Source organism: Corella eumyota, chromosome 4 (assembly GCF_963082875.1).
Source record: "Corella eumyota chromosome 4, kaCorEumy4.1, whole genome shotgun sequence".
Taxonomy (NCBI): domain Eukaryota; kingdom Metazoa; phylum Chordata; class Ascidiacea; order Phlebobranchia; family Corellidae; genus Corella; species Corella eumyota.
In genome coordinates this window covers 17,073,265-17,091,918 of record NC_137493.1, presented here as the reverse complement: position 1 = coordinate 17,091,918, position 18,654 = coordinate 17,073,265, and the positions used below count along the sequence as shown (strand labels likewise).

General features: G+C 30.6%; 3 protein-coding genes and 1 pseudogene across 4 annotated transcripts; 2 read left to right on the top strand and 2 right to left on the bottom strand.

The window, feature by feature from the left end:
- Positions 1–255: 255 nt before the first annotated feature.
- Positions 256–6,821, bottom strand: LOC145750445 (uncharacterized). The gene is made up of 5 exons (XM_082566484.1): positions 5,970–6,821; positions 5,771–5,795; positions 1,698–1,880; positions 1,559–1,606; positions 256–1,392 (listed from the first exon to the last, which is right to left on the bottom strand). The coding sequence occupies exons 1-5, from the start codon at positions 6,687–6,689 to the stop codon at positions 569–571; spliced, it is 1,800 nt and encodes a 599-aa protein (XP_082422610.1). The 5' UTR covers positions 6,690–6,821; the 3' UTR covers positions 256–568.
- Positions 6,822–7,575: 754 nt separating this feature from the next.
- Positions 7,576–8,791, top strand: LOC145750977 (transmembrane protein 234 homolog pseudogene; annotated as a pseudogene). Its single transcript, XR_014283698.1, has 3 exons — positions 7,576–7,789; positions 7,904–7,996; positions 8,491–8,791. The product of XR_014283698.1 is annotated as a transmembrane protein 234 homolog pseudogene (transcript).
- Positions 8,792–11,649: 2,858 nt separating this feature from the next.
- On the bottom strand, positions 11,650–15,720 carry LOC145750513 (uncharacterized). The gene is made up of 5 exons (XM_082566567.1): positions 14,987–15,720; positions 14,789–14,813; positions 13,102–13,284; positions 12,955–13,002; positions 11,650–12,788 (listed from the first exon to the last, which is right to left on the bottom strand). The coding sequence occupies exons 1-5, from the start codon at positions 15,692–15,694 to the stop codon at positions 11,965–11,967; spliced, it is 1,788 nt and encodes a 595-aa protein (XP_082422693.1). The 5' UTR covers positions 15,695–15,720; the 3' UTR covers positions 11,650–11,964.
- A 766-nt stretch (positions 15,721–16,486) lies between these two features.
- Positions 16,487–17,625, top strand: LOC145750976 (transmembrane protein 234 homolog). The gene is made up of 2 exons (XM_082567044.1): positions 16,487–16,764; positions 17,532–17,625. Exons 1-2 carry the CDS (start codon positions 16,487–16,489, stop codon positions 17,623–17,625), a joined length of 372 nt encoding a protein of 123 aa, XP_082423170.1.
- Positions 17,626–18,654: the final 1,029 nt, after the last annotated feature.

Genomic DNA, 18,654 nt, shown 5'->3' with positions numbered 1-18,654 from the left:
TTTTTATAAGAAATGTTTATTTAAATATAATTCGTCACTAGGGGCGGTATCGTTGATTTTTTACAAAATTTATTCATTTAATCAAATCTTTTAATTTTTCTTTGACTTTTTGTTGGTTTTGAAATTTTTTCAATGTTGTTTATCGATGACGTCATTTAAGTATGTGATGACGTCACAGGTCCTATAGTATTAACTATTTAACCTTAACCATAGTCTTAGTACAAAATAAATCAGTTCTATTGTTTATTAAGCATAAGCAATTAAGACAATTTGGTTAAATACATTTATATACAAACTACTAATGGTTAATAAATCATGCACAGAAATTAAAGAAAACACAAAACACAGGATTACAATTTTGTTCCTAAACAAGAGTTTATATCTTAAACCTGTATAGGAACCAATATTGGTACAACATGTTAATGTTTAACCAGTATTAAGTTTGTAGCGGTAAAACAATTACAACGCACAAAATGACGTCACAGAACGATTTGAATGGTAATTGTTAGAACAATGGTCTACACAACTTAATTGGGGTTCGGTGTTATCTTTAAAATTCGAATTTATTTTACTTCTTAGATGAAGATTGAAGTCGTTTGTTGATCTCAGACAACTTAGAATTACAACCCTGGATCCACCATTTTCTTTCTCCGTCGTCCACATTCTCAGCTTTCTCGTAAGCTTTAATTGCTTGAAGAAAATTTTCTTTTGCCTCTGAGTATTGTGATTTTCTTTTATAATAATCACCAATGTGGCGTAAAAGTTCGCCGTAAACTTTGTGTTTATTTGCATTTGATCCAAACTCGTTATCCATCAAATTCAACCCAGTTTTGTAGGTTTGTAACTCATCATCGATTTTCATGACGTTTGCGTAAACCCCGATTCTTCGTAAACAATCAGCTTTGTCGATGACGTCAAGATGTTTGTTGTTAGTAACGAAAGTTTTTATTCTCTGCATAAGTGGAGCCACGTGACCTCGAATTATATTCTTCTTGTTTTCATTTTTCTTAAGTTTATTAACACACGAACTTATTCCATCTAAACATAAATTTAAAATTCCGATATTTTTGTTCGGATTCCCTTCTTCATCCATCAACATATTTGCTGATACTCCACTAAACAAAATTCCTTCCAGATATTTCTCTTTATTATAAAAGGTATGAGCAAATAAGTTAATTTGTTCTGCATCCAATTGAGTGTGGTTTTGGATCAGTGACGTCATCTCGGTAATGATTTCCATAGCGGTATCGAATCTGTTCGTCATTAAACTTGAGACATAGAGCTTGGTGAGTTTAGGAATGTAATTGATGTTTGCTCCGAATTTGTGCAGGGTTTTTAGCTCCAAAAATGACTTGTCATATTCACCCTTGGTCCAGTGGTTCACTGACTTTTCTGTTAATATTTTAACATGTGAAATATTATCAGTAACATAACTGTTCTAAAGTTTCAGATTTAAATTCAGCTTATTACAAAAATGAATTAAAGTTAACTGATTTCTAATGTTTTATTCGTTTATTGTTTAAAAATAAGTTAAATTTAACATTATTTTATTTTTTACCTTCTAAGTCAAATAGAGTTTGCAAATTCACTTGCTGAAAATTTTGATCTAAAATAAAATAAAAAATTAAGAAAAGAACTGACCGGTGGTGGGCGCTACAGAGTAAGCAGTGGATTACTTTCTCTTTAATATTGTTTACCTTTTAAACGTGACTGTGTTGTTGATTTTGGTCGGGTCATGTGACCTGATACGCTTGATAGATTAGACACGGTTGATTGCGCACTGGATAAAGTTCCTACCCCGCTGGACACGCTTGATTGATCATCCTCATACGGAAAACTTTTCGGATAAAATCGTTTTTCAAATTCTTTAGATATTTGTTCTGTTTAAAAAATTGTTAAGATTTAGTTGTCGATTGTTAATTTTTTTAACTTATATTAACTATGATTTGATATAGGAAATAATATAAATGTTATATTTCGAATTCTTGAATTTTTCAAATTTATTTTTAAAAAAATGGTGTAGTCGCAGGTTTTTTTTTTAATTATGTTGAAATTTTTCCAACTTGCACGAGAATACTATTATTTTAAAAATTGGTCAAGTAGTTTTCAAAATATCGGAATTTGTAGTTAAAATATTTTAAATAGGGAAAGTCCCTACGCTTGCGAGTCACGTGACGCACGACGTCATCGTCTTAAGTTCTTACGCTGGCAGACACAAGAAAATATTCTTATTTTGGTCTTTCTGACTTTTTGCAGAAAACAAACTTAGCATGAAAAGCAATATTTAGCCATATTATATAAGACATTTTTTACTTTTAAAGTATTTTTAATTAGGTAGGCTGTATTTAAAAAATTCTAACAAATTAAGGTTATGTTGTTAATTTTAAAAATTAACCAGCTAGAAACGGTTGATATTGGCTGACAAACACTTACAAGAAACAGACAAGTCAACTGAGTGTTACTGAAGCAAAGTTTACCTGTTAAAACAGTAGGTTTTGCTTAAAACTTAATATATCCGACAGTTTTGTTGGGTATCATATAAAAATGGTTCTAATCACTAAACGTCACATGGGTTAAGACACAAGTATATTATACATCAATAAACTATAAACTAAATATTCTGGTTAAAATCTTTAATATGTTTTTTTATTAATAATTTCAAACAATTGTAACATATATGTTTTGTCATGCGTCAGTGGCTCCTGACACCTGATAGTCTGTATATGCCCTAGTATATCTATAATTAATTAACCTTATCGAGATTTCTTGCCCTAAACGGAAATGTAGCGCCGAATGTTGTATGTAGCGCCTACCAAAAGGTTAGTTCTGACTTAGGTGCGGTTAGGTGTAGTCGTATTGTTTTTATACTGTTTTATTACTCTTATGTTTTTATTGCAAGTATTGTTTTAGTAGTTTTTATTGACTATTAAAAGTAAGCTTACACACCTACCGTACATGTTAATATAAATAACAGAGTTAGCCAACTTGGTTTTTACGGTGGACCGTTAAAGCGGGGTATCCTAGGCTTTACTAAATTAGGGAGATCGTCTCGTCCTAATAAACAGTTAAGGGTGAGGGTTTAATACAATTAGGACCTTTATTATATCTCCACCTAAACGTTAGGCTAAATTACGAGACGATCAAACTTATCTTGTAACAAATTGGGCGAGCGCGCCAGGACCCCGCCACCGTGCTAGCTCTGTTAGATATAGTCAGTACTTGGTAATCTATGCTTATGTTAGTATGGTAGTATATGGATGTTATGATGTGCCCCCGTTTTATATTAACGTTATAACTCCTCCACGGTTTCTAACGGGAGAAAATTTTATTGAGTTTTTTTATGAATTTAATTCGTTTTGTACATGTATTGAAGCCACGGATGCACAAAAGAGATATTTATTTCTTGGCCAAATTGATGTCATTCTAAAATCGAGAATTCAGCAAAGAGACATCAATGTTTACGCGCTGGATTACAATGTAATTATTCAAAGGGCTTTGGAAGCCACAGTGCACAAAATGCTTATCCCCGGCGTTTACCGTCAGTTAACAATCTTGGCTCGAAAGGCCAATAAAAATGAAGAAGAAATCCCATTTGAGAAGTTGGATTTGACAGATATGGAGTCCAAACCGAAAAGAAATAATTAACCACATTCGGTTATGGATTCAGTCGATGAATCAAGAAATATAAAGAACCCTGTTGTTGGTGGCCTGCATAAAACTGCAAAACAGAGAAAGGTGATGTTGGCACAACAATATGTCCGAATTCGCAGTTGTTCCAGTAAATTAAATCAAATAAATTAGCCACGCTATGGATTAAAGCATAACTACTGCAAAAATATTAGAAGAACGTGGGAATCAGTATTAAATGACTATTTTAGGCAAATTGTAAAAACATCGTATGCCTCAGATAAATATTGCAATGAAGTTGTGATTTTACCCAACATGGTAAACACTTTAATACTTGATAAGGGTCGGACGAAAACGTCTACTAAATTTAATATTCTAAATCTGGACAAACAGGCTTATCATGACCCTGCCCACAAGATAAAACCTATGGCCCTTAAAAGAAACCTGCAACAAGAGCAGAGGTTAGTAGCTGGGAATTTTTCACGTATAATGATATTTTTTATGTTTTTCTATATTATCTCACTAAATTTCCCTCGTTTTTGTTTACTTGCACATTATTGTCACTTTAGACTTGCGTTGATCATAACCAACAATATTGTTTTTTCTTTCACTTGAACATGTTTTGTAGTTTATAATGCGCTTCTTGTTTTCTTTTACTCTTAATTGTATTTGTTATTTAAAACACTATTAACGCTTACACTTAAATAGTTTGTTGTTGTATTGAATTTTCCTGTAACGTAAAAGTTCAGATTTTGTTGTTGTCGTGCCTTTAGTAGTATTTAAATGTTTGTTTCACTTTTTGTATCACAATGTTATTGCAGGCCTACGTTTTTTACCTCTAAGTATTGTAATTGTTGATGTTTTCTTTATGTCATAAGGAATCTGTTTTTTGTAGTATTTCAACCACAGGAGTTGGTTGTATTTAAGTGGGGGGGTGTAACATATATGTTTTGTCATGCGTGAGTGGCTCCTGACACCTGATAGTCTGTATATGCCCTAGTATATCTAATTAATTAACCTTATCGGGATTTCTTGCCCTAAACGTAAATGTAGCGCCGAATGTTGTATGTAGCGCCTACCAAAAGGTTAGTTCTGACTTGGGTGCGGTTAGGTGTAGTCGTATTGTTTTTATACTGTTTTATTACTCTTATGTTTTTATTGCAAGTATTGTTTTAGTAGTTTTTATTGATTATTAAAAGTAAGCTTACACACCTACCGTACATGTTAACATAATTAACAGATTTAGCCAACTTGGTTTTTACGGTGGACCGTTAAAGCGGGGTATCCTAGGTTTTACTAAATTAGGGAGATCGTCTCGTCCTAATAAACAGTTAAGGGTGAGGGTTTAATACAATTAGGACCTTTATTATATCGCCACCTAAACGTTAGGCTAAATTACGAGACGATCAAACTTTTCTTGTAACACAATTTTTTAAATATAACGTACAATATACGTAAGTATTTGTACCCCTGGCAACAAATATTAGTGTTTGCTGCCTTTCTTACTTTTAGTTTGTGCTTTACACTTGGAAAATATAACCAAAATAAAAGTATATATCGTCTGTATAGACTTTATATATATATAAGCTAACTTGAACAATTTGACAATATATTAGTTACCAACGTTAAAGTGATTTTATTTTAAACTATAAACTAAGACTGTGTTAACGGTAAACTTTGCTTCAATAACACTAAGTTGACCTGGTCTTTCTTGCAAGTGTTTGTAAGCGTTTTTGACTGGTAAACTTTTAAAATTAACAGCATACCGATAATTTGTTAAAATTTTTAAATACGGCCTACCCAATTAAAAATACTTAAAAAGTAACAATTGTCTTATATAATATGGATAAACTTTGCTTTTCATGCAAAACTTTGCTTTTTTTAAAGTGCAACAAACGGCTCAGAGAGGGCAAAATAAGGCTATTTTCCTATGTCTGCCAGCATATGAACTTCCGACGATGACGTCGTGCGTCACGTGACTCGCGAGCGTTGGGACTGTTTACAATATTTACCTTCAAATTCCGATATCTCAAAAACTATTTGACCAATTTTTAAAATAATGGTATCCTCGTGCAAGTTGGAAAAATTTCAACATAATTTTAAAAAAAACTCTGCAACCGAATCTATTTAGGTTTAAACTTACCGACATCAACTTGTTTGTCATCTGTCTGTAATAAACAAAAGTAACGTTTAAATATTTGTGTTTTATTTAAATTTATTACCTTATTAAAAAAGTTCGGAATTAAATGAAAATTTTTAAAATTTAAAATCTATATTTTACAATTATATTTAGATTAAATAACTAGTAAATTATATTTTTATCATTATTTAAATCAAATTACCTGTGCCAATATCCTAGTTAATCTTTCATCAGCTTCCAACTTCATTTCTTCGTAGGTTTCGTCCGTTTCAATAACCTCAACACCCATGAGCTCAACTTTATCAAACTTGCCAAAATCTTCAGAACACTCGGAAACATATTCGTTTAATCTGTTCAGCATATTTTTTGAAGTATAGTCAGTCAGAATAAGATCCATTGTCTCATGATCTTTAGCTATGACGTGGACAGAAAAAGATCCTGACGTCACTCGGTTAATAAAAGCAGCCCCACCAGCAGCTGCTACTACAATTTTAAGCATATCTGTACAGAACTTTTCCTTGTTTTCACTTGTAAATAAAGTGTAAGCACATGCACCGACTCCTACTGCAGCTGCCCCTATAACGGCTCCTGTTGTTATATAAGCCATGTTCTCAGCTGCGCGTCCTTGCAACCTTAACTCTATAAATTTGAGGTTAAGATTAAATCTACTGATCGGAACTTGTTGTTCTTGAATGGGTTGAACTGGTAAACCTTGCCCTGGTTCAGCTTGCTCAGGACCTTGAGGTTCAACCCGTACTTCAGGGTGAATGTGTTGTATGTGTTGATAAATTGTTTGTTGATTTATATTTTGCTCGTGGATAACTGTAAGTTGTGGATTTTGTTCTGGTTCCGCTTCTGCTTGATCTTCGAGTTGGATTTGTCGATTTATTTGTTCAACAATTTGACCTGGTTCTTCTGCCATGATTTTTCAGCCACAATATTTACTAAAAGTAACTTAAAAATGTTTAAATCTTGGATTACTTTGTTTGTCTATTTTATTGATTTTCTAATCATTTATTTAAATTATTTTTTAGCACTGTAATTAAAGTTGAGTTATTTCTCGCATTCAACTTTTATTGTTTGCCTCATTTTATTTTCGTCTTTAACTTGACTAAAACAAGTTTAAAAACGTAACTACCCAAGCTTAACATTCTTTAACTTATTATTACGTGGCTATTACGGTGAGTAGAAATTAACTCAACCGAAGCCTGTTTGTAAAACCACATTACCCAGAAAAATGTTTTGTAATATTGTAGTTCATATTAGTAGACGATTGAATTTAAAATGTTTGTATCTTAAGAATTTAATCAAGTTACTTTATTAAACATTAAAATGTTATATTAACAAAATTAAGAAAAAAACATTAATAATGCTAATTTTCTTGAATTTTAGAGTTTAACTACTTACTTAAAAATTTTGCACTGTGACCTTTACGTATTTGTACAATCGGATGATTTTGAATTTTTGATGTTAATTTTAACCCAAGTTTTAATTTAAAAGGCCAAATATAGAAAGTTATAAACTTTTAAATTCAAAATTAAAGTTTTTAGATTTAAATCACTTACGTTAATTTATGTTTAAAAATAATTATGATTTAGTTCACACATAAAACTAAAATTTAAAAACAAAAATTTTTGTAAAATTAATTTTTGTCGAGGATAAACGACATTTTGTTTAAAAAGTTAAAAAAGTGTTTACTGAACATGTTTCAAGTAGTTACTGTGTACAAACAGCGCACGTGGGCATAGTAACTTGATAATTTTAAACAATTTTCACTTTATTGCAACTAAAAGTTTATGTGGCAAGCAATGTTTTGCGTAGTTTTGGCTGCTTTTTGTTGGGGAATAACCAACCCATTTATTAAGAAAGGTAGCAAAGGATTTGACCAAATAAAAGAGGACAAAAAATACAAAGAAATTTTCCGAAAACTTTCGTATTTAGTTCTTAATTGGAGATGTGGTTTGCCTTTACTTGTTAACCAGTTTGGATCAGTGTTGTATTATATTGCTCTATCTATAACAGGTCAGTATTAATTTACAATCTGCAGAAAGAATTGTTTGGTATATTTACTTAATTGAAAAGCTATGAGCATTTAAATTTTAGAAACCTTATTTAAAACTTTATTTTATGTTTTAGATATTATAACTCTTGCTGTGCCTTTAACCAACTCTTTAACTCTTCTGTTCACAACAATATCTGGATATTGCCTTGGAGAAATAATTACAACCAGTATGTAAATTAAAACAAAATTTGTAGTTTTTATTTTTTTTATCCTTAATGTGAGAAGGGTCCACTCTGGAAGGTAGGGCAGTTTTCGACGAGATCTTGTGCGTGCAAGCGTAAAAAATGCGTGAACGTGCATGCACGCATACCAAAATTTCTGGTCTATGCGTGCACATGTGATATATGTTAGCATGTTTTAGGCGTCAGTACCGCGCGTGCACATTTAAAAAAGAAAACAGGCGTGCAAAACGCAACTCCAGGCGTTTTTTTTAAGAAAAAAATCTCGTGCGTGCACAGTGCCCTACTTTTCAGACTGGGGAAGGGTGACCTTAGTTACCCCGACCCAGTCTTATGTTGACTTTAATCAACCATTGGGGGTCGAATTCATGACCTTATGTAGTGTAGGAAGTGTTCTGACCACTACACCACTCTGCCGGTCATTTTAGCTTTCCAATGTTTTGGTTTATTTAACAAATTATAACAAAGTTTTAATTGTTTAGGACAAGTTATTGGTTCAATTCTAATCATCAGCGGCGTTAGTTTTTGTGTTCTTGGAAAAAATGTCGATGTTGAAGGACTCGGTGAGGATCCAAGTTAGCAGTGTTCTAAACAGGGACACAACACAATACGGGAAGAAATATTTGCTCAATGGGAAACCTGAAACTTGTTGGAATTCTGATCAGGTTTTTATAATTTATTTTGTTTACCTAAAAAAGGGTTTTGTCAATTAGAAAAAAAAAGTTTATTTTATAACAAAACGCATGGCAAAATAATGTTACTAAATTGCATGAACTGATAAGAATTTAGATGGTTAACCTTAACAGTGAAATATTATCAGATCAATGTTGTAATTTGCCAACTTTAATTTTACATGATGAAAGCCAAGACTTTTATTGTGATCATGATTAAAAACCACATCATGAGATTCATGTGGTAGAATGAAGTCGTTGTGATCACTAAGTTGTTCATGAGAAATCATGTCATGATCACATGATTTTGTATCATCATGATGATAAGTTTCATGAAATTGCTTTCTTAAAGACTCATGAAAGTTTCGTGATTGTTCGTGAGCGTGAGTTTTCGTGAGATGATTCCAAGCAGAAAGCAACAGCTACAATTAAAGTTCATGATTCAACTAATCATGAATTTCATGATTCAACTAATCATCAAAAGCAAAATTGATTTACACTGGCCCGCTTACGACACCACGTGGTAGAAAAAATACCGAATTTTTTTCTGAAATTTTGGTGTTTATATTTTTACAAAAAATTTAATACAAAAATTAGCAGTACATTTGTAATCTAGATTTGTTTAAAAATACGAGTAAAAAATTGGATTTTAAATTTGTTTTTTCGGGAATTAATTGTAAATATTTTACAAAATATTTTTCACTTTTTTGCTGCAACGTTAAAACCGAGTTTTTGCTTTTTTGCCATGTTTTTAAAATGCAACATTTACGTAAATCTAATTTTGCTTTTTAACAAATAATTTAGCTTAATTTTTTCTTGTTTTTGCCTTTTTTGTTAAATAATTTCGGTTATTTTATTGAAATTGTTTAAAAAAAGCCATTTTTAAAACTTTTGTTCCATAATTTTCGGTACAATTCGAAAATTGAAACTTTTTTACCTCAGATAATTTTAAAACTTTATTTTTTTTGTTATTTTTGTTAAAATCTTGGTTTTAAATATGAAAAATTTTAATCGAAATCAGATAATACATATTTTCATCTTACCCCCTTTAACTAAATTCATTAAAATTCACTAGATAAATTTTTAGTCAATTTTTACTAGATATTTTAAACTAAAAAATGACCACCTTCTTATTCATTTTCCTTTATTCTGATTGGCTAGCGTTTGACACGTCATAATCTACAACAATCCGTTACATTATGCAAGACCAAATTTAAAATCCAAAAATCGAAAAATTTCTAAAATTTAACTTTTTGTAAATAGTTAATTTTGTTTATCGTACAAAGTAAATATTGCCATATTAATATTCGATTTGTATTTGTAAAATAATACTTAAAATCTCAATACAGAAGCACATTGCTGCTTTTTGATAATTTTTTTGGGCAAATTATTTTTAACAAAAAACTAAAATTGTAATTTTTTTGCAATTTGTAAAATACTTTAGTCTAGAATTAGTTATTAGTAGTTTTGTATTTTAAAATTTTTACAGCTTTTTTATAATCGATTTTTATTTCAACATTTAATCGACAAAAAATTGGTTTTTGAAATTTTTGTTTTTGAAACGCCGTGTACAGTACCTGCCTCGCTAAATATTTTTCTTGCATTTTCTGCCTTTTTTCATCTCTCATTATAGCTCTGCTGGTTAGAGACTATGAAATTTTCCTTTTTTTGCGTTTCCGCGTATTTTAGAAGCGGGGTTTGAAGTTAAAAAACTTTCACAAAATTGTACAAAATTTAAGAGTTTTTATTTTTTACATCAAAGTTAGTTTAAAAAAAACAAAAAGAAAAAAGGGGAAATTATATTGAAAAAAATGTAAGCACAGTTTATTAGCTCACACAATTTTTACTTATATAATTTAAAATAAATTCAAAACAAATAAATTATATTATTTTAACAACTTTCAAGTTAGTTTATAAATTTTATGTTTTTTACATTAACAACAATGAAAATATCAACAATCAATCTTAAACATTCACTTTTAACCTAACCTTAACTAACATACCATATAATGACGTCATATTTTGCGCTTTTAAGCTTGAAGTAAAATACGTTTGTACGTTTAACGTTTTTATCTTAATTATCCTTATCCCTGTATTTAGCATATGTTAAAATGTTGTTTAGTTGATTGTAGTTTAATAGTAAGTGCTGTAGTTTTATAAACAGGTTTGTTTATAGTAGAGTTGTTATATATTTTATTGTATGCCAATTTAATATTAAAATTTATGTTTAAAAATAGATTAAACTTAAAATTAGTAAAGTTTTGTTTAATTGTGGTTACTTATACAGTAGTTTATATATGTTAAAACATAATGGTTATATTTTAGGATTATAAACTTTACGTTAGTTTTTGTTTACCTGTAGCGTTTGTAAGATAAGAAGTATGTAAAAAGTTACGTAAAAAGTTTTAAGTAAATTAATAATTTTTGTTTAATTATAATTACTTATATAATATTGTGATTAGATTTTTAATAAATTAATATCAGACCACGTGGTATTATGATATATAACGTTTTATAAAGTTAATCATTGTTTAAATATAATCAATATTTTTATAATTAAATGTTTAATTACGAAGTATTTTAAGGGTATTAAACTATTTGAAGTTGAACTAAGATTTTAAATGCTAGATTGCTGATCAGGTTTTGTGAGTCTTTAAAAGTTAAGATGTATAGAAAAGAAAATATTTTTGTTTATATGTGAGCCTGTTTTAATTTTATTTTCTATAAGAAATGTTTATTTAAATATAATTCGTCACTAGAGGCGGCATTGTTAATATTTTTTTAAATTTATTTATTTAATCAAATCTTTTAATTTTTCTTTGAATTTTTGTTGGTTTCGAAATTTTTTCAATGTTCTTTACCGATGACGTCATATAAGTATGTGATGACGTCACTGGTCCTATAGTATTAACTATTTAACCTTAACCATAGTCTTAGTACAAAATAAATCAGTTCTATTGTTTATTAAGCACAAGCAATTAAGACAATTTGGTTAAATACGTTTATATACAAACTACTAATGGTTAATAAATCATGCACAGAAATTAAACAAAACACAAAACACAGGATTACCATTTTGTTCTTAAACAAGAGTTTATATCTTAAACTTGTATAGGAACCAATATTGGTACAACATGTTAACGTTTAACCAGTATTAAGTTTGTAGCGGTAAAACAATTACAACGCACAAAATGACGTCACAGAACGATTTGAATGGTAATTGTTAGAACAATGGTCTGCACAACTTAGTTGGGGTTCGGTGTTAACTTTAAACTTGAATTTATTTTACTTCTTAGATGAAGATTGAAGTTGTTTGTTGATCTCAGACAACGAAGAATTACAACCCTGGATCCACCATTTTCTTTCTCCGTCGTCCACATTCTCAGCTTTCTCGTAAGCTTTAATTGCTTGAAGAAAATTTTCTTTTGCCTCCGAGTATTGTGATTTTCTTTTATAATAATCACCAATGTGGCGTAAAAGTTCGCCGTAAACTTTGTGTTTATTTGCATTTGATCCAAACTCGTTATCCATCAAATTCAACCCAGTTTTGTAGGTTTGTAACTCATCATCGATTTTCATGACGTTTGCGTAAACCCCGATTCTTCGTAAACAATCAGCTTTGTCGATGACGTCAAGATGTTTGTTGTTAGTAACGAAAGTTTTTATTCTCTGCATAAGTGGAGCCACGTGACCTCGAATTATATTCTTCTTGTTTTCATTTTTCTTAAGTTTATTAACACACCAACTTATTCCATCTAAACATAAATTTAAAATTCCGATATTTTTGTTCGGATTTCTTTCTTCATTCATCCACATATTTGCTGATACTCCACTAAACAAAATTCCTTCCGGATATTTCTCTTTATTATAAAAGGTATGAGCAAATGAGTTAATTTGTTCTGCGTCCAATTGAGTGTGGTTTTGGATCAGTGACGTCATTTCTGTAATGATTTCCATAGCGGTATCGAACCTGTCCGTCATTAAACTTGAGACATAGAGCTTGGGGAGTTTAGGAATATAATTGATGTTTGCTCCGAATTTGTGCAGGGTTTTTAGCTCCAAAAATGACTTGTCATATTCACCCTTGGTCCAGTGGTTCATTGACTTTTCTGTCAATATTTTAACATGTTGAATATTATCAGTAACATAAATGTTCTAAAGTTTCAAATTTAAATTCAGCTTATTACAAAAATGAATTAAAGTTAACTGATTTCTAATGTTTTATTTGTTTATTGTTTAAAAATAAGTTAAATTTAACATTATTTTATTTATTACCTTCTAAGTCAAATAGAGTTTGTAAATTCACTTGCTGAAAATTTTGATCTAAAATAAAATAAAAAATTAAGAAAAGAACTGACCGGTGGTGGGCACTACAGAGTAAGCAGTGGTTAGTATATCTTGTATCTTAATAATATTGTTTACCTTTTAAACGTGACTGTGTTGTTGGTTTTGGTCGGATCATGTGACCAGATACGCTTGATAGATTAGACACGGTTGATTGCACACTTGATAAAGTCCCATACCCACTGGACACGCTTGATTGATCATCCTCATACAGAAAACTTTTTGGATAAATTCGTTTTTCAAATTCTTTAGAAATTTGTTCTGATTAAAAAATTGTTCAGATTTATTTGTCAATTGTTAATTTTTTCAACTTATATTTACTATGATTTGATATAGGAAATAATATAAATATTATATTTCGAATTCTTGAATTTTTCAAATTTATTTTAAAAAAGATGGTGTAGTCGCAGAGTTTCTTTTTTAATTATGTTGAAATTTTTCCATATTGCACGGGGATACCATTATATTAAAAATTGGTCAAATAGTTTTAAAAATATCAAGATTTGTAGTTAAAATATTTTAAATAGGGAAAGTCCCTACGCTTGCGAGTCACGTGACGCACGACGTCATCGTCTTAAGTTCATACGCTGGCAGACACAAGAAAAAATTCTTATTTTGGTCTCTCTGAGCCGTTTGTTGTACTTTTTTTAAATTTTTTTTGCAGAAAACAAACTTAGCATGAAAAGAAATATTTAGCCATGTTATATAAGACATTTTTTACTTTTAAAGTATTTTTAATTAGGTAGGCTGTATTTGAAAAATTCTAACAAATTAAGGTTATGTTGTTAATTTTAAAAATTTACCAGCCAGTAACGGTTGATATTGGCTGACAAACACTTACAAGAAACAGACAAGTCAACTGAGTGTTACTGAAGCAAAGTTTACCTGTTAGAAATAGTAGGTTTTGCTTAAAACTTAATATATCCGACAATTTTGTTGGGTATCATATAAAAATAGTTCTAATCACTAAACGTCACATGGGTTAAGACACATAAAGTATATTATACATCAATAAACTATAAACACTAAATATTCTGGTTAACATCTTTAATGTGTTTTTTTATTAATAATTCCAAACAATTTTTAATATAACGTACAATATACATAAGTACTTGTACCCCAGGCAACAAATATTAGTGTTTGCTGCCTTTCTTTACTTTGGTTTGTGCTTTACACTTGAAAAATATAACCAAAATTATTTTTATATATCGTCTGTATAGACTTTATATATATATATAAGCCAACTTGAACAATTTGACAATATATTAGTTAACAACAATGAAGTGATTTTATTTTAAACAAAACTAAGACTGTGTTAACCGTAAACTTTGCTTTAATAAGACTTAGTTGACCTGTCTTTTTCTTGCAAGAGTTTGTAAGCGTTTTTGGCTGGTAAACTTTCAAAATTAGCATACCCAGAATTTGTTAATATCTTTTAAATACGGCCGACCCTATTAAAAATACTTGAAAAGTAACAACTGTCTTATATAATATGAATAAACTTTGCTTTTCATGCTTTTTGTTTTCTGCATAAAAAAATTTAAAAAAAGTACAACAAACGGCTCAGAGAGGGCAAAATAAGGTCACTTTCCTATGTCTGCCAGCATGAACTTACGACGATGACGTCGTGCGTCACGTGACTCGCAAGCGTAGGGATTTTCCTTATTTACAATATTTACCTTCAAATTCCGATATCTCAAAAACTACTTAACCAATTTTTAAAATAATGGCATTCTCCGAACCATCTTTTTAAGTTTAAACTTACCGACATCAACTTGTTTATCATCTGTCTGTAAAAACAAAAAAGGAAAATTTAAATATTTGTATTTTATTTGAATTTATTTCCTTATTAAAAAAGTTCGGAATTAAAGTAAATTTTTAAATTTAAAATCCATATTTTACAATTATATTTAGATTAAATTACTAGTAAATTATATTTTTATTATTGTTTTAATCAAATTACCTGCGCCAACATTCTAGTTAATCTTTCATCAGCTTCCAATTTTATTTGTTCGTAGGTTTTGTCCGTTTCAATTACCTCAACACCCATAAGCTCAACTTTATCAAACTTGCCAAAACCTTCAGGAAAATCTGCCACATATTTGTTTAATCTGTTCAGCATATTTTTCGAAACATAGTCGGCCAAAATAAGATCCATTGTCTCAGGATCCTTAGCTGTGACGTGGACAGAAAGAGATCCTGACGTCACTCGGTTAATAAAAGCAGCCCCACCAGCAGCTGCTACTACAATTTTAAGCATATCTGTACAGAACTTTTCTTTGTTTTCACTTTTATATAAAGTGTAAGCACATGCACCGACTCCTACTGCAGCTGCCCCAACCACGACTCCTGTTGTTATATAAGCCATGTTCTCAGCTGCGCGTCCTTCCAACCTTAACTCCATAAATTTAAGGTTAAGATTGAATCTACTGATCGGAACTTGTTGTTCTTGGATGGGTTGAACTGGTAAACCTTGCCCTGGTTCAGCTTGCTGAGGACGTTGAGGTTCAACTCTCACTTCGGGATGAACATTATAGATGATTTGTTGGTTTATATTTTGATCTTGGATATAAGTAAGTCGTGGATTTTGTTCTGGTTCCGCTTCTGCTTGATCTTCGAGTTGGATTTGTCGATTTATTTGTTCAACAATTTGACCTGGTTCTTCTGCCATGATTTTTTAGCCACAATATTTACTAAAAGTTACTTAAAAATATTTAAATCTTGGATTACTTTGTTTGTCTATTTTATTGATTTTCTAATCTTTTATTTAAAATATTTTTTAGCACGTAAATATAAAGTTAAGTTATTTCTCGCATTCAACTTTCATTGTTTGCCTGATTTTATTTTCGTCTTTAAACTGATCAAAACAAGTTTAAAACGTAACTACCCAAGCTTAATCTTCTTTAACCTATTATTACCTGGCTATTACGGTGAATAGAAATAACTCAACCGAAGCCTGTTTGTAAAACCACATTACCCAGAAAAATATTTTGGATTATTGTAGTTCATATTAGTAGACGATTGAATTTAAAATGTTTGTATCTTTAGAATTTAAACAGGTTACTTTATTAAACAACATGTGATATTAAGAAAACATTAATAATCTTTATTTTCCTAAATTTTAGAGTTTAACTATTGACTTTAAAACTTCACACTGCAACCTTTACGTATTTGTAACAGTTTTCAGATTTAAATTACTTACGTTAATATATATTAAAAAATAATCATGATTTGGTCAGCACAAAAAAACTTGAATTTTGTTGGTATTTTAAATAAAACCCTAATTTAAAAAAAAAAAAATTTTTGTAAAATTAATTTTTTCGAGGATAAACGACAATTTTGTTAAAAAAGTCAAAAAGTGTTTACTGAACATGTTAAAGTAGTTACTGTATACAAACAGCGCACGTGTGCATAGTAACTTGATAATTTCAAACACTTTTTACTTTATTGCAACTAAAAGTTTATGTGGCAAGCAATATTTTGCGTTGGTTTGGCTGCTTTTTGTTGGGGAATAACCAACCCGTTTATTAAGAAAGTTAGCAAAGGATTTGACCAAATAAAAGGGGACAAAAAATACAAAGAAATTTTCCGAAAATTTTCGTATTTAGTTCTTAATTGGAGATGTGGTTTGCCTTTACTTGTTAACCAGTTTGGATCAGTGTTGTATTATATTGCTCTATCTATAACAGGTCATTATTGTAGAGTTTATATAATGAGTTTTTGGGTTGCTATTCTTGTAGGGTCACCATTTGTATAGTTAATTGTTATTTTAGTTTGATTGACAGAGTTTATTTTTTGCTGTTGATTTACTTAAGCTACTTTGTTGAACCTCACTAATTGATTAGCTAATTTAGACTACTTGATTGTATGTTAACAGTCACACTTTTATTAGTGAAACGGCGTAAACTTGGCGATACATGATTACCAATGCGAATAATCGCAACGATAACTATAGGTTTAACACATAATCTTTATCTCACTGAATATTAAGCAAAATAAATTAAATATATAGGCGATTCAATGACTCAAATTAGGGAAACAAGTGACGTGTCACGCGATATAAAATGATAATTGATTGACAGCACATTTCGGAGTTTGTCCATAAACACATTATTCGTGTTCTCGTGTAGCTTAATGCTTACTGGTGCTCCTTGCTAACCGCTGATACAGCTGTATATCTTCGGGTTAATTAGGTTCTAACAGACATTGTGATTTCCGCACCAGGCATTGAAAAACAGAGTATAGTTTGTTTGCAGTTATTAGCCACATTGATATTTTGTTTGCAGTGGTTAGCTTCACGTTGTCCATACACATAATAAAAGCGTCCTTTAATGTGCCATCTCTCATATCACTCCATATCACGTAAAGGGATTGGTTGCACAAGCAATCAATTCCACAGTATTAACTTACAATCTGCAGAAAGAACTGTTTGGTATATTTACTTAATTGAAAAGCTGTAAGCATTTAAATTTTAGAAACCTTATTTAAAACTTTGTTTTATGTTTTAGATATAACTCTGTGCCTTTAACCAACTCTTTAACTTTTTTGTTCACAACAATATCTGGATATTGCCTTGGAGAAAGAATTACAACCAGTAAGTAAATTAAAACAAAATTTGTAGTTTTTTATTTTTTTTATCCTTAATGTGAGAAGGGTCCACTCTGGATAGTAGGGCAGTTTTCGACGAGATCTCGTGCGTGCAAGCGGAAAAAATGCGTGAACGTGCGTGCACGCGTACCAAAATTTCTGGTCTATGCGTGCACATGTGATATATGTTAGCATGTTTTAGGCGTCAGTACTGGGCGTGCACCTTTAAAAAAAACAGGCGTACAAAACGCTAACTCCAGGCGTGAATTTTTTTTAAGAAAAAAATCTTGTGCGTGCACAGTGCCCTACTTTCCAGACTGGGGAAGGGTGACCTCAGTTACCCCGACCCAGTCTTATGTTGACTTTAATCAAGCGCTACAGCATAAGAGCATTGGAGGTCGAATTCATGACCTTATGTAGTGTAGGAAGTGTTCTGACCACTACATCACTCTGCTGGTCTTTTTAGCTTTCCAATGTTTTGGTTTATTAAACTATTTTATAACAAAGTTTTAATTGTTGAGGACAAATTATTGGTTCAATTCTAATCATCAGCGGCGTTAGTTTTTGTGTTCTTGGAAAAAATGTCGATGTTGAAGGACTCGGTGAGGATCCAAGTTAGCAGTGTTCTAAACAGGGACACAAAACAATACGGGAAGAAATATTTGCTCGATGGGAAACCTGAAACTTGTTGGAATTCTGATCAGGTTTTTATAATTTATTTTGTTTACCTAAAAAAGGGTTTTGTCAATTAGAAAAAAAAAGTTTATTTTATAACAAAACGCATGGCAAAATAATGTTACTAAATTGCATAAACGGATAAGAATTTAGAAGGTTAACCTTAACAGTGAAATATTATCAGATCAACATTGTAATTTGCCAACTTTAATTTTACATGATCAAAGCCAAGACTTTTATTGTGATCATGATTAAAAACCACATCATGAGATTCATGAGGTAGAATGAAGTCGTTGTGATCACTAAGTTGTTTATGAGAAATCATGTCATGATTACATGATTTTGTATCATCATGATGATAAGTTTCAT

Coding starts and splice junctions, on each gene's coding strand:
- LOC145750445 (XM_082566484.1), bottom strand. CDS start 6,689: ATGGCAGAAGAACCAGGTCAAATTGTTGAACAAATAAATCGACAAATC. Junction 1,881..5,770: donor TGACAAACAAGTTGATGTCG/GTAAGTTTAAAC, acceptor TTTTTTAAACAG/AACAAATATCTAAAGAATTT. Junction 1,393..1,558: donor AACTCTATTTGACTTAGAAG/GTAAAAAATAAA, acceptor AAATATTAACAG/AAAAGTCAGTGAACCACTGG.
- LOC145750513 (XM_082566567.1), bottom strand. CDS start 15,694: ATGGCAGAAGAACCAGGTCAAATTGTTGAACAAATAAATCGACAAATC. Junction 14,814..14,986: donor TAACTAGAATGTTGGCGCAG/GTAATTTGATTA, acceptor TTGTTTTTACAG/ACAGATGATAAACAAGTTGA. Junction 13,285..14,788: donor TGATAAACAAGTTGATGTCG/GTAAGTTTAAAC, acceptor TTTTTTAATCAG/AACAAATTTCTAAAGAATTT.
- LOC145750976 (XM_082567044.1), top strand. CDS start 16,487: ATGTGGCAAGCAATATTTTGCGTTGGTTTGGCTGCTTTTTGTTGGGGA. Junction 16,765..17,531: donor TGGGTTGCTATTCTTGTAGG/GTCACCATTTGT, acceptor TTTATGTTTTAG/ATATAACTCTGTGCCTTTAA.